The sequence below is a fragment of the Synchiropus splendidus genome, chromosome 11 (genome assembly GCF_027744825.2).
Source record: "Synchiropus splendidus isolate RoL2022-P1 chromosome 11, RoL_Sspl_1.0, whole genome shotgun sequence".
Classification (NCBI taxonomy): Eukaryota; Metazoa; Chordata; class Actinopteri; order Syngnathiformes; family Callionymidae; genus Synchiropus; species Synchiropus splendidus.
This window is the reverse complement of record NC_071344.1, coordinates 5,117,708-5,132,282: the sequence shown is the minus strand read 5'-3', so window position 1 is coordinate 5,132,282 and position 14,575 is coordinate 5,117,708. Positions and strand designations below refer to the sequence as shown.

Below are 14,575 nucleotides of genomic sequence, written 5' to 3'. Positions count from 1 at the left end.
GTAATTAGGTAAAACATTTTGGTGCTCATCGCATTGACTATTTTGTCGAGTTGTAAATGCATTTCCCTACATTTGTATTTTCATTGTTTGTAAAAGCTCCAAGCCTCACCCTGTTGCCTTATTGAATTTTAGGCACATTGTTTCCTGATTAAAAAAAAAAACAAAACAATCAAGACCACTTTCTGAAGGAAAAACACGAGACAGTGACACATTCATATGAGCCATTAAAGCCAAAAGGCGTCATCAAGTGCCAGATGATTGACAAGAGACAATCCTAATATACTGGAATACAATCTTGAGAAATATTTGAAAAGCTAGTAGTTTTCAGCAGATCATGATACAAGTTCCAAGCTACTGCAATCATCTCTTTTATTTCAAGCAAATCAGTTTGATAAAAAAATAAATCCAGAAACAAAAAAATAAAATAAAAATTTAAACATAGGCAAAATGATGTCTTTATTTCGTTGAAACATCTATACAATTGTGGTGATAAAATAACCAAATATATATCATACATCCATCTTTGTTAAATCGGTGACAATTATGTTTTTCCAGTACAAAAGCCACTTAACGGAAATGTCAACCAGGTGAACAATGTTCTCTGTAAAACACAGGCCAACAAACCAATCAAAACTAAACTATAAATAAAATAGTCACAGATTTTATTCAACAAAAGGCTGTTTGCCTGTTATTTCATAAAAGCAACATCGGGGATTTTTCCTTCCGTCTGAGAAGAGAAAAAAACATTAGTTTCAAACATATTTTTGCACAAATGCACTTGAAATACTGTGTTTACCTTTAGTTGTGTGAACACTTGTGCTGCAGCATTGAAATCCCATTGATTGTCCAAAAGACACCTAAGAGTGAGGATGAATACTTAGACTTTGTATTTTATTCAAGAGAGTCCAGTGGTGGTAAAATAAAGACTCACTTCTGAGACCATTCGAGGTTCATGCCGGACATCTGAGAAAATGCAGAGAGCATCTCTTGCTGTGGAGCAGTGAGTGTTGGGACGGGGCTGGACGACGGAGTTGGAGCTGGTGCCACAAAGGCTCTGCGAATTTCTTCTGTAGTGGCCATTCTGATAAAGATCTGGTCGTTCACGATGCAAAGACTGAAGGATCAAAGACAAAATTTGAACTATGAAAAGCAAGGGCATTTAATGGAGAATAGAACCAGAATAGAACCAAGACACATAACAAAATGTATCTCATAATACAACCCCTTAGTCGTTTTTTAAAATCAGGTTGTGATGACAATGATATGAGCTTACCCAGAATTCCCTGCAGGGACAGTTATGAAGACTCGAGAGAAGGCCATAGTTGAGTCTCGGGACTTTCCGTCAACTGCAACTGAGAATACACAATGAAAAAGACAAGCTCAGCTTGCATATCTTCATCAAGTACATTAAACTTAATATTATAGGTTAGGTTACTATGAACAAAGATTATTTAAAAAATGAAAAAAACTCACCCTCTTTGAAGACTCCACTCACAGTGAATGATAGCAGCGTGTTCTATAAATGGACAGTACAATAGGTGAGCACAAGACAGACCTTCTGCTGTGAGCCAAACGACAGTATAAACTTACTGTAAAAGTGTTCACATCAACAGTAAAAGAGGCAATGTCATGCTGAGTTTTGGGCAGCTCATTGAGGAAAGCCACCACGTTTAGTCGAGTGTGCTTCAGAAGTCTGTAGCGTATCGCTGTAAAACATTATGCAGCACATTAGACACATTGATTATAACTTGGTTGACAGGTTACTAAGAGAAAAGAGTTACTTGTGTCTTTGACTCTCTTGAGGTTTCGGCTGTCCTTGTGATATTCCCCGAGACTTGACCTGCAAAGCAGGCAAGACCAAAAATACTGACTGAAAGTTGTTCTCTCAGGAAGCCTTCAGACAAAGTTTTGGTCTCAAGCACTTGGGAAACTTGTGTGTTCGATAACATTTACACAACACATTCTGATTGTCAATCATCATATCATGAAGAGACTACTGACACATCCACAGGAGTATTGCAAATAATAAATACAACAATTAGTGTTCAATGTAGTGAGAAACGATTTTTGTCAGTCATTACCTAGAGGGGTTCTGGTTGGAGTAAGGCGTCGTCAGGGACAAGGATGCACCATCATGGTAAGCATCCAAGAGAGGCTGTCTGTCCCCAGAGTCGTATATATTGTAGTACCTGCACAAGCGTAAACACAATGCTGCTTGAAAGGGTCAAATTAATGAGCTATTAGGCGCAGGGTGAAAAGAAATACTCACTGTTGTAAGAATGGAAGAATGAGAGCTTTGATTTCGTCAGAGCCAAAATAGCTTCCCTGGACATTAATAAAAATAATGAGAAAAATACAAAAATGTCCATCACCACTGTCAACATTGCTGCTCAGCGCATCGCTCAACAAAACTGCACCTAACAACTTGATGCAACTGCACAACTCCTTTGATGGTTCATGACAGTTACCTTGGAGGGTGGTATAGCAGTGGGGCTTTCCACGTCAAATCCAATGGGTGCAGGAAGGTCGTTGCCATCCTAGAATGAAGAATAAAAATGGCTGAATATGAAAGTCGAACAGAGTTATTCAATTAATTCCAAACATCACAGGACTCATTCAATCTTCTAAAGACAAAATAATTCATCATTAAAATATTCCATTTATGTTTCCTGTTCAATGCCGACACCAATTATTCTGCAGGGAATATTTGTTGCACGTTCCACTTCAAATGCTTGTAAAAGATGGTTATTCTAGAGTAAAAGAAAAGACTTACCAGTTTAAGGAGTCGGGGAAACCTCTGCCGCACAGCGCTGGTGCAGGAACACAAATAACATTGTTTTGTCAACATCACATTCGGATTCTCAAAGAAATTACATTCATTTTTTGCAAAATCTATTCTCTACATCAGCATGTCGATCGAGGTAAAGCCAGCACCATTGTTTTAGGGACCATTGCGGCCACTGTGAGCTTATCAATTGAAGAGGCATCATCATGACTTTGGGCATTAATCTTAACTGTGCTTCTTAAGCAAAGATATTTTTCAGTACATGTGGACTGAAGTAAACCCTAATTTCTCTGCTTTCTCCACGTCCCAGCTTCGATCACTTTCCAAAGCGTACTTACCACCAGATATACTCACATTCTTCCCCAATATGGAGATACACACAGATCTGACAAGAGGAAATAACAAACACGCTGGGAGCAATTACACACACACAAATACACAAAGACCCTCAGTCGAGGCGACAATGGGGAACTTGCAGCACTGCTCCATCTAGAAGTTGAAGTTGTTTTGAGGAACATGTGACCACCAGTGGTGTCAAATTAAACTAAAGCAGAGAAAACGCAGAAGATAACGAAGAGTTGTGAAGTTGTGAAGGACTGGACACAACTGTACAATTATAACACAGGCATGCAGCAAAGGTGTTAAAAATCATGTGTTGGGCAACTGAGCCCAGAGGTTTGAGAGGCAGAAAAAAGCAGACCAAGAACTGCTTGACCCAGCACCTACAACACATCCAGGAGCTTCCCCCCGCCACAGACCAAAACTCTATTGGAACCTAAAACCTTAAATTACAAGGTATATCATTTATGTCTCTTTTTAATTCTCAATTTAGAGGCTTCGTTAATATCTCCCCTTAAAGAGTTCGGTTTTCCAAGGAGTTTCCATCCTTTCACGTCCATGTGAGGAAAAACGTCTTCATTTGGCAAACTTTTTCCAGCGTAAATTCAATGTATTGGATTAGGCCAGTTTGGCAAAACAAAACCAGCTGAGTAGAGGAGACCGTTTTTCTTTGGCTCTCTCATCAGTCATGGCTGTTGATCCACTTTCCCCTCCACGTCAGCAGTACCTGCAAAGTCCCATCTTCCCAGTTTCGTCAGCTTGCTCGTTCAGTGAGACACTTCTCACTGGGGACTTAGGTCGAGTAATCGTGACTGTGCCTGCCTTAGGTTGTCCCATGGTTTTGAGGTGGGATCTTACCCGTCATGGGCTATCCAGCCTTCCATACTCGCCTGATTCAGGTTGCTGAGAGGTAAGAGCATTCGCAATAGAAGGGAAAGGAACGACTCTGCCTTTTTCTCCACCCAAACACTTGTCAAGATGACTGTGGTGCCCACTTTCCAAAACAACACAATTGTTACTGTTGAACATTGTTTGCCGAAACGCTGGTCATTATGGATGCGTTGCTGCGGTTTGCAGTATATAGTTGAAGATGTAAGATGATAAATTTTCTCTTCATATAAGAAAGAAAATCTTCGCCAAGAGATAAAAAGTGTTTATATTTGTGATTCATGGCAATTTACGGGGAAGATGACCAGGATGTTAATCAGAGGTGCTGCATGAAGCATTGCTTGTTGTCTTGAAGATCATATCAAGAGACGAACTGAATAGTAGCACAGCATAAAGCTAGAAGAGTCACCAAACTGTGGAGAGACCTGACACACAAAAATAAGCCATCAGAGGCAGCAAACTTCTCTCTGGTCTGGAAAGTAAAAATGTATAGATCAATGAGAGTAATATGTCTTGATCAGCTGCTGACAAGTTGCACTGCAAACAAAAGAGATTATGCTCGAAGATAACATTTCAGATTTGCAGGATCCCCTCCTCTTCTGGTCCACATGTATATTTGGAATCAAAGTCCACTGCTTCGATTGCTTGAACAGGCTATACATTTCTTTCTGTTCAGCATAAGCCCCACCATTGTCTCTTTTTGCAAACCATGACCGATGCATGGATTCAATTAGCAGAACTTAGTTTAACTTACTCAACTCACTTTCTTGCTTTGTATGTTTTTAATGTCAAAAGCAATGACTGACCTGATGTATGCAGCCTGGTCTTTAAAAAGATCACACAAGGGGTTCCTATTCAGCCACAGCTCCACCAGCTTGAGACCTTTCAGCTTGTCCAGCTCTCGATCAGACTTCAGCTAGAAAACAATCAAAACTTTCAGTGTACCACAGTGATTTCAGACTTGCACAACAGGAGTTCAAATATACCTCATTGTTGGAAAGGTTTAGAGTCTTCAAAAGAGGAACTTTAGTCACCAACTCAGAAAGTTCATCCAGTTTTTGAATTCGGTTGTTGCTCAGGTTTAATGCAGCAAGCTGGAAAAGAATTGCCAGCAATGATTAAGAGTTACTGGCTTCTCTCATAAGACAATGACCATAAATATTCATGTTGACTTCCTCAACATTACCTCTGGAATGTTCCCTTCAATAATTTTGATGACAGCTTCCATATTTGTTTTCCTGTTTAGGATGACCTCCACATTCTGGGAGACGAGGTCTGGTGCACAAAACAAAAGAACCAATATCATTTTAAATTAAATAATTAATCTGCAACAACTTCTTTACTTTTAATTTCTAACCAATTGATATTAACAGCTGTTCAAATGCAGTGAATAAATAATGAATGAAAAAACAGTTTAAGTCCTTGGGGACTGTACTTTTGGTACTAATATGTAATAGCATCTAATTTACTCTTGTCCCCTTCAATACAATACCTGTTGCAGCTCCAACAATCAGCATTACAAATAACAATAAACTTTATTTTTTAAACCCACTTGCATTTTTAATACACTATAGTGGTTATCAGATGTTTCAGCACTTTTCCCTAGTTACTTTTTCATGTTGAACATATGCAGGGAGGGAACTCTTATTACCTGGGTCTGTCCGAATATTGTTCAAGTCCAAAGCTTGCTGGGAGGCATCAAAACGTTTGGCCATGCATTGCTGTAAAACACAAAAGGCTTTTGTTAGGTTTGGGTCCAATACATTTTAAAATCTGTGGTGCAGTCAATAGGGTAGGACGACTTTGGGGGAAAAAAAGAAGTTTGATTTCATTCACAATTTTCTTTAAATCAAGCATTGGGTGCAATATAGACATTTATTTCATCTTTCATTTCAATATTACATATTTACAAAGCGGATTAGGGCCAGTGAAGAAAAAAAATGGCAGAATTCTGAAACTTAAGTTAATAATCAATGTCAATGTAATATTTTACACTTTGTTTACATCTGAGGGTGACGCAGTGCTGCGACTGTTTGTCTCGCAGTTTCGCTGAGAAATGAAATGCACAGTGGAAATGCGGCTTTCACGACCTAGAAATTATGTTGTCAAGATTTCTGTCAGAATACAATAAGAATTGAAATAATTTATCATGAAGTTGTTCAATGGTCATTGATATTTAAATCTTTCAAAATGTTCTCACCTTCAAGTGCTCAATATGCTCAGGTTTCAAGTCAGTTAGGAGGTAAGATGGTGGAGCACAGCGATTGGTGTGCACCTCCACCTGCAGAACACAACCTTGTTAGCTGCAATCACTAAAACATTGATAGCAAACTTTTGTAACCCAGATATCTTATCTGAGCAACACTAATATGTCAGAAAGCAGCAACATACCTTATACCCATCTGTGTCAGTGATCTTGTGAGAGCATTTATGTATGGCGTTGGCTGTTGCAGTGTCATCCACATAGAAATGAACCTTGTTGTGGTCGACTTGGTACTAAATATACAAAAGAATGAGGAGTAATATAATGAATAACGCAACCGGAATTTATGTAATCATGTAAAATACAGAGGAAAGAAGTGCATGATGATGAAAAAAAGGGAAAGGGGGACTCACATTAACAGGCGTGAATTCGATAGAACATAGGTTCTGAAGAGCTGTCAGCAGCCACCGCTTGTCATATTTTCTCCCATGTGGTATCTAAATGAAAAAAAAAGAAACACTTATCTAAAAGTACTGAGGATATTGTAAGGGCTACATCAGACTCCGTTGAAATACACACTGTGACTTTCCACCAGTCTGATCGGTTTTTCCCGCCTCCTCCACCGGCTCCGCTTCGGTCCCCTTTGAAGCCGCCTCTTCCTCCTCCACCTCTGCCTTGACGCCTGTCTCTGTCAAACCGCCCATCTCCTTTACGGCCAGGTCTTTGGTAAGGAGTGCTAAAATGACAAACAATACTTTACAACCCCTCAAATAAAGAGTTACAACTCAGTAGGGTGGCTGCAGAAGCTTTGATCAATATAAGACTGTCACACATAAAAGGGGCCAGAAATCTGAATATCACATCCCCCACATTTAGGCCAAAAATCATACTACAATTATTAAAGCAAACGAAATCCAGATGGCAGCTGTAAGTCAGAAAATAAGTTATGAACAAGAAATAAAAAGCATGCGATGCCAATATAGTTAAGTTAACAGCCCAATGACTATAGTTGGTCAGTCGAAAACAATGTTGACTTACAATCTGTTCTGAGGAGTGCTGTCCTGTGAGGTATCGCCCATCGTTACATCGCCATCAAGATCTTCAAGACGTGACCTTGGCCCAGGACCACCGAAGATTCCTGACTGGTTTCCACGTTGACGGTCTCTTCGATTCCTGTTATAAGCCCGACCTTTGTGGGACCCTCCACCCTTCCGGTTCCGAAAATTTGGTGCAGTTCTGTCATCATGCTCTATTGAAAACAATGGAGGTAAATCATCAGCAAATGCAGCACACAAGTATGAAAAAAGCACCGGTTGTTGTCTTAACGTCATCCATTACAGTTATGTGATGCAATTTTTTTTTTTTTACTCCGTTTTCTAAATATTACATCTACCCAGGAACCTACAACAATGTTTCAGTACCACATGGGAGCACTCGTTCACGATACGTGTAAGTCGACCCGACTTAACGATTCTGGTTCAAGTACGCAACTTTTGGACCACATATCGTCACAAGAACTGCATTAGAGACTACTCGTTCAAGAACAAACCAGATGTATGTCACAAAAGCATATGAACTGGCATCTTACCGTTGTAGTAACGACCACCATCCGACATGTTTGTCTAACAGCGTTAATATTACAAAACAGGGTAACGAGTGTTCCTATGGTTGTAGGTGTTTGCAGAGAAATTGTTTTACAATTATCTCTCGAGCCAAACACGACGTTAAATTTGAACAAGACCAATCGATCTCGGACAAAAGGACAAAGACGGTCCTACCACCGCCGTTAGCCGCTAGCAAGGTTAGCTTCTCGATGCTACGCGATGTGACACGAAGCGGAAGCACAACCACCTAACACATCCGGGTCAATACAACATACTTACTTCGACAGTTGAACCTATGCATAGTTGCGGATTTTAAAAAGAATGTGATTTGCGATCTGGATCCACATGACTGTGCTGGTTTATCTTCTTGACGCATCTTCAGTTTACTATTGTGCTTTGATGCATCATCTAGTGACACTGGAAAAGATGCTTTGTTGTTACCTCCATCCCATAGCTTGACATCCCTCAATCCAGCTCCTGTTACTACACGTTTTCAAAAAGACTCACATTTGCACAAACAGCGATGTCAGGTGTGAGTAAAAAAGGAGCCGCAGCAAATGCTAATTTTCATTCTGTGTCCACGTTGCTGGTGAACTACATTTTTAAAAAATCAGGCAGCTGCTTTTGAATACTTAATGGTGCATTAGTGTGACATGGTGTCTAACACCAAAATGTTTTCACTTGAGATAAAGTAAGTATTGGTTGCAGCTAGTGCTGTCAGTCGATTAAAAAAAAAAGAATCGAATTATAGGATTTTGTAATTAATTAATCGAATTAATTGCATTTTATGTCATATCTGCCGAAGGTCTCCTGATAAAGAATTTGAGTTCTCGGATTTTAAAAATTGTAGTGCATGACTAATCAATTGACTACAGTAAGATTTGAAATCCAATTTTTTATTGGTGAACTGTGCTTCATAAATGAAATCCAAAAGTAAAGGTCAAGCACCTCCGCAAACCAGTTAGGCCTGGTGCATTATTCAAAAATGTAAGACAAATACAGCAATGCAGTGAAATAAAAAAAAAAAAACGTCTTCAAAAATGTAAAACAAACAGCAATACAGTTAAATAAATAAAATAAGGCTGTTTTCAAAAATGTAATACAAATACAGCGATTCAGTTAAATAAATACAATTCTGGAATAAAATAAGGCTTTCTCAAACAGGATCAATATAGCCATTCAAAAATGAATAATAGAAGTATAACATGCCTCTAGATACTCATAATTAATGGTGTTAAATTTGACGTAATTAATTCATCGAATGACAGCACTAGTTGAAGCACATATACCTTCCTGTTCTTAACACAGATGAACTGGAGGAAGCAAACTGGCCAAGAGCCAGTGTGGTCCTTTGCAAACAGAAAGTGAACGGACAGTAATGGATATAATGGTGACCTCATTTGTCTCCACCCAGGACATTGCATGGGGCGGGCTGCAACAGGAGCAACACAGAGCAAATGAATGGAATAAGTGTTGACAAATTCTTCCCTAAATTACTTATTTAAAAAACAGGCAATAATGAAGCACATAAAATGAACACTTATTCACTGCTGGTATAGATATTTCAACAGTTACTCCACCGAACATTTCACCAAGGGAAACGGGATTTTAATCCAGAAATTTGCAACAATGCTCCATGTCTATAATCCAATTGGGTATGACCCCAAAAAGATCAAGGTGACAAAGATTAAGCTAAAAAAAACTTTAAGGTGCTTCCATTGTTTTGTACGTCACTGTTACTGTGACTACCTCGGCGTTCAAAATTATAATTTTCGCCGCGAATAACATGAATTTCATCAAAAAATACTCACTTTAGTGAGTTTATCGTGGCGATGTTTCGAAGTGTCGGTAGTTACATCAAACAGTTGAGTCACATGAGCAAGTTCATCCACTTCAACACTTGTGGTTAACAATATTTTTGACCTACCATGTTTGACCGTCCGCGTCACAACCAGGTTTTCATAATACATTTCCATCCCTGGTTGATCGGTAATCCAGCTGCTGGAGAAAAACAACTTCACTTCACGATAAACTTGAGCTTAATCCGCGAGTTCATCAAAATGGCTGCATAATTAATGAGAGGCCTAGTCAGGTGGGTGATGGCAAGCGCGAGCCGCGGCTGTCACGCTCAACTACGAATGGCAGACAGATAAAAAAAACAACAACTTTTTTTTAAACCTTCCAACCTTTGCAAGAAGAACGTGGCGCTGATGAGAGCAGTCTTTTACCGTTTATTGTCCCAGCGCTGCGCAAGCACAGAAGAAGCATCGACGCCACCCACTGGTTGTGTTGGGTACTACAGAAGCCCAGTGTAGTTCATCTACCCGGGTGCTCACTCTGGACAGATCATTCATTCGTAAGTTCAAACGCTTGTGTCCAGGGTTCATGGACGAGAAAGTCAGAAAACAAACGATGCTCCACTGTTTGCTGATTTCTACTCAAGTGCCTTTCTGCTCATCAAAGTCTCCATCAGTAACACCCAACAAAGGTTTGAGTCACATGTTCTGCATTTTAATGCTGCTACTTCATCGCAATGGAGCGAAGTTGGCATTTTTACTGCCAAAAACACTTGGCAAACTCTTCATCTCGCCACCTGTAATTTCACATCAGATGTTCTACTGCTTTCAATACTGTGTGTCTTTTTCACTCCACTCTCAACAACAAAACAACTCCAAACACTGAGTTTACAATAGAATTCGACACACAAATATGCTTCTTTTCCTGCCTCTCTAGACCCACCCATCATCCACATGTTCTCATACACCACATTTGTAGGTTGTTCACCTTTTCTTTCTACCTGGTATTTAAATCTCTAGCATTCTGAGATTCTCACGCACTCTGAGATCTTACAGATGCTTTGTGATGCTGATTGAGTCACAGTTAATACTGAAAATAAACTAATTAAACAGTGAAGAATTCTAAACTCAGACACAGATACAGAGTATTTCACTCACTTACACCAGTCAACTGTTGCAACTGTCCCAATCTCCAGGTAGAGCAGGAAAAAACTATCACTCAGAAAGTTGCGATTATATAGGCTACTAACATATAATGTTTATTATATAACCTAATTCAATATTTATGATTTTGTTTAATTAAATTGGAAATCGATTCTTTTTTTGTTCAGGAAAAAATGAAATAGGTAAAGCTCCTGAATTAGTCATGACTTGAATCTTCACCCTCTTCTTTGGCTGAGGTTTCTGTCCTTGTCCTGCCACTCTCATCCACCTCTCCCTCGTTGTGTTCCAGCATTTCATTCTGAGGTGCTTGATGAGAAACAGGAAACTCATTGGCATCTGTCAAAGTATTTATTTGGGGGGTTAATTACTTTAAAGCTGAATAGCAAATTCAGCTATTCATGTTTGCACCTGCAGAATGATTCTGACTCTCGCTCCGATTGTTTTCGACCTCTCTCTCAGGTGGGGGATTGTGTGTTTGGCCCTGGGAACAAAATGAAAAATAAACAGCTGTTAGATCTCGAACAAGTTAGGATGATGTCACGTGGTAAAATATGTTGGCTAAATGAAAAATATAACATCTTACCACACTTGGCCCTTGGACATTCCAGAGCATCCTTGTGTAGTTGAGGATGAAGATGAGACTGAGGAAGACAAAGTTACTGGAAACGCCAACCAAAGCAGAAAGCAGAGGGAAGTGAAACATCCAATATCTACAGAGAAAAAAAAGATAATTATTACTGCATAGAAATATATTTGTACACAAATTAAGATGTAGCGACAGGCAAACTATAGGAATTTAGGCTGGCTCTGGGTGTGTGTCCCACAGTAAAAAAGCAACATCCTTTGTTCGATAAGATTGAGATTGGTTGAAAATAAGTGGATGATAAATAAGACGATACAGGTTAGACTTTGGTGGCCCTCAGGGGTCAGTGCCTGCCCATTTAAAATTCACAATAAATATGATATATTGATGAAACTGATATGAACTTGTGCCCCTTGATCCTTGCATCACACAATATAGAATATCACCAGTCAAGTGAAGTCTTTTCTTAAATCTCAGAAACTTTTCACAACTTTGTATGTCACTTGCTTGGTGGACATAGCATTGACTTTTTTATATCTAGGAACAGTCACAATACACATTAACAGTGGGCAGGTCACAAGTAAGAAGTTACCAAGTAAATAAGTCGATGACACACCAGTAAAAGTCTTAGAATGCACTGCAATAGTCGAAGCTTTTAACTCATCTGCTTGGCAATCCTTGACTCTATTTTGACATCTCAGCATAGCTACACCTCTTTTGCTGAATTTTGTTTTTAGCAACTCACCATAATTTGACCAATAGAAGGATACATTGGTTGTTTATTGAATGGCCAGCTAAAACCCATTAATTTGTAAAATAAATAAATGTTTTAAAAAAGCGTTTCAATTGTCAGTTGAAGATAGTATTTCTAAGGGGTGTTTGCTGTTGATGCATCTCACCTCAGTCCAGTGAAACGGGCGTGAATGTGGAGCTCAGAGGAATAAATCTGCACCTTGTTGGACATGATCTCAATTATGGCCGTGACACAGGGCGCGTACTGTTTATCAGGAGGAATGTATGGTGATGATAAGCATAGCCGAGCATCCAAATTCACACTTGCTTTTCTCACCGAGTTGTCAACGTAGTCAGAGAAGAGTTCCACTTCCAAAACTTGTTTCTGCTCAGATATTCCTGTGATGAATGCTGGGATAAACAGCAGCGTTCCAATCGTCCTCAACAGGTTGGAGTGATATTTCAGCATGCTCTGGCACAAAAATACAAGAAGTGTCATGCATGATGTGAATGCACATTGGAGAGAGCTTTTGGTTTGGTCGACTCAAGATCACATCTGTGTTGATTCCCTCGACTCAAGACTTAGACGCAGTTATCACAGGATTGGTATGGGGTCGCTGAGGTCAAAGGTCGAGCGTATGCACTGTTCTGATGAAAGAGCTGAGCCAAAAGGTAGGCACAGTTCTCTTGCCTCTAACTTTAAACAGGTGAGAGCTAAGATATTATTTGAGGCTTGGTTAGTTGAACTGTTTGCTCTTTTGTGACTAGTATATCCTATAGATGTGGCATGGACATATTGTCTGGATACTACCTTCGTGACTCCATTTGGGTTTCCAGGCATCAACAGCAGGGACAAGCCAACCTCTGTTTTCGTGGCTAATCTGTATCATGAATCACTACTTTATTCACTGTGGCACTTACGAAACGAGATGTGGACACAGTCTGTGGTTGATTAGCCTGAAAAAGGAAAAAAATATAGTTTAAATTTTGTAATGTCTGTGAAATTACACATATAATTTCAAAAACTAACTGAATGGGAGGATGACAGTTGCTCTCCGTTGGATGAGAAACAAGTCGTCCTGATCATGAACATCCCAAGCTCCTGGTTCATCGGGGAGTCCGGCATTTCCAGCAGCAGTGAGATTCGATACGCTTGGCCCAACGTCAACACCTGAAAATATGTTTATTAACTTTATCTAAACTTTATCTTTTTATCTAACCACACATAGTACACCCACTCATTTGCACAACAACATTTTTGACCTACGTAGTAATAAGAAGTTTGTCTTATGATGACTTCCAAATTAAACTTCAAGTGTTCATGAATTACCAAACTTCAATCTAAAGTGATAAGTTGATACGTACATGTTTTTGGTTGTCCATCAAAGAAATATTTGCCACCGGATAGGAGCAGGGGTAAGCAGTTGGAGAGTCACAGTTCGTCCTGCAGGTTAACACAAATACATAGGCAGTTTTGTCATCACGTTTCTCTGTGTCTCTGCACAGACACACTCACCTGTAGTAATAGTGGACGGGAGTGATGTAGGCTGCCAGCGGCATGTTGGTGTAGTAAAAACTCCCAAACAAAAAAGTCGCAATCCACAGGAGCAGCAGAAGAATTGTGAACAGAATGACGCATTGTAATGCAACCTGGCGTACACGTGACATCACGATGGCAACAGCATCCTTGAGTCTGACCAGCAGCGCGCCGATGATGAACAATCCTTTCTCATCTCCCGGGAATAAACGAAATGTTTCAGCCATTTCACCTGAATAATATCAAGATGATTACATATATTTGCAGTCTCATTTTTAATACTTTCTCAAATTAGGCCTCCTATTACTGACCCCAATACAGGCATCATAACCTAGAACATTTTTGGAATCAGCTGACACTCTTTCACAAGGACCCTACAGAAGCTTCTGAAACCACCGTGTCCAAAATGAGTCACAAGAAGAAAGATTCCTCAGCAGATGACTCCAAACTCTCACAAAAACAGTCATGTAAAAGTGCCAGAGTTTGTATGATTTTAACATTTGTAAAACAATTTAAGTATTTTTAGTTTAATAAAAACTTCAGTTCTGTTCACTACAGAAACCTACTGCAATAAAAATATGATTCCAATCGTCAACAGAATCATTGAACCCTCCGATAACAGTTGGACGTTTCTCTTTTTGATAAAACTTTAAAACCATACCTCTTGTTTTGGAGCCAGACAATTAAATCCTTTATATCCTTGCAGTGTATGGAATGATAGCACCGTCTTGTGTCGCAGTGAAACACGAAGGACCTGGTAGCCACTCCCCCTTGAGAATCGTCGCTGCACTTCAAGTTCAGCCCCTTCTTACTGTTTTTAACAACAACAAATGCCTTCTTCTTTGGCCATTATGAGGAGCAAATATTAAGTTGTCTCATTGCACATCTGAAATAATCAAGAAGGTCCATTTATGAACACCATGATGTTAATGCCTCATGCCGGA

The 14,575-nt window shown here is 39.5% G+C and overlaps 2 protein-coding genes across 7 annotated transcripts; both read right to left on the bottom strand.

The window, feature by feature from the left end:
* Positions 1-394: 394 nt before the first annotated feature.
* Positions 395-11,010, bottom strand: nxf1a (nuclear RNA export factor 1a). Of its 6 annotated transcripts, none has more exons than XM_053879769.1 (22): positions 10,999-11,010; positions 9,747-9,817; positions 7,254-7,464; positions 6,795-6,951; positions 6,629-6,712; positions 6,404-6,508; positions 6,213-6,293; positions 5,664-5,733; positions 5,199-5,287; positions 4,999-5,106; positions 4,819-4,928; positions 2,774-2,810; positions 2,469-2,537; positions 2,270-2,325; positions 2,082-2,189; positions 1,782-1,840; positions 1,591-1,706; positions 1,474-1,516; positions 1,274-1,352; positions 932-1,114; positions 797-857; positions 395-727 (listed from the first exon to the last, which is right to left on the bottom strand). In XM_053879769.1, the coding sequence occupies exons 2-22, from the start codon at positions 9,793-9,795 to the stop codon at positions 689-691; spliced, it is 1,914 nt and encodes a 637-aa protein (XP_053735744.1). In that variant the 5' UTR covers positions 9,796-9,817; positions 10,999-11,010; the 3' UTR covers positions 395-688. The 6 variants fall into 6 exon arrangements, with proteins under 6 accessions (XP_053735744.1, XP_053735742.1, XP_053735741.1 ...); XM_053879767.1 differs by lacking the exon at positions 10,999-11,010 and adding an exon at positions 10,006-10,238 and having other exon boundaries at positions 9,747-9,820; XM_053879766.1 differs by lacking the exon at positions 10,999-11,010 and adding an exon at positions 10,048-10,238 and having other exon boundaries at positions 9,747-9,820.
* Positions 10,976-14,376, bottom strand: LOC128767766 (seipin-like). Its single transcript, XM_053880044.1, has 9 exons — positions 14,293-14,376; positions 13,611-13,863; positions 13,460-13,538; positions 13,125-13,265; positions 13,016-13,051; positions 12,262-12,566; positions 11,363-11,489; positions 11,188-11,260; positions 10,976-11,085 (listed from the first exon to the last, which is right to left on the bottom strand). Exons 2-9 carry the CDS (start codon positions 13,856-13,858, stop codon positions 10,976-10,978), a joined length of 1,119 nt encoding a protein of 372 aa, XP_053736019.1. The 5' UTR covers positions 13,859-13,863; positions 14,293-14,376.
* Between the last annotated feature and the right edge of the window lie 199 nt (positions 14,377-14,575).

Bases quoted from the DNA above. Each gene is read 5' to 3' on its own strand.
- nxf1a (XM_053879765.1), bottom strand. From the start codon at position 8,195: ATGCGTCAAGAAGATAAACCAGCACAGTCATGTGGATCCAGATCGCAA. The intron at 5,734-6,212 runs GTGAGAACATTT...TGTGTTTTACAG, and splicing joins AGCATATTGAGCACTTGAAG to CAATGCATGGCCAAACGTTT. The intron at 728-796 runs GTAAACACAGTA...TTCTCTTCTCAG, and splicing joins AAGTGTTCACACAACTAAAG to ACGGAAGGAAAAATCCCCGA.
- LOC128767766 (XM_053880044.1), bottom strand. From the start codon at position 13,858: ATGGCTGAAACATTTCGTTTATTCCCGGGAGATGAGAAAGGATTGTTC. The intron at 13,539-13,610 runs GTGAGTGTGTCT...GTTAACCTGCAG, and splicing joins CCCGTCCACTATTACTACAG to GACGAACTGTGACTCTCCAA. The intron at 11,490-12,261 runs GTGAGATGCATC...TTTTCTCTGTAG, and splicing joins GCCCGTTTCACTGGACTGAG to ATATTGGATGTTTCACTTCC.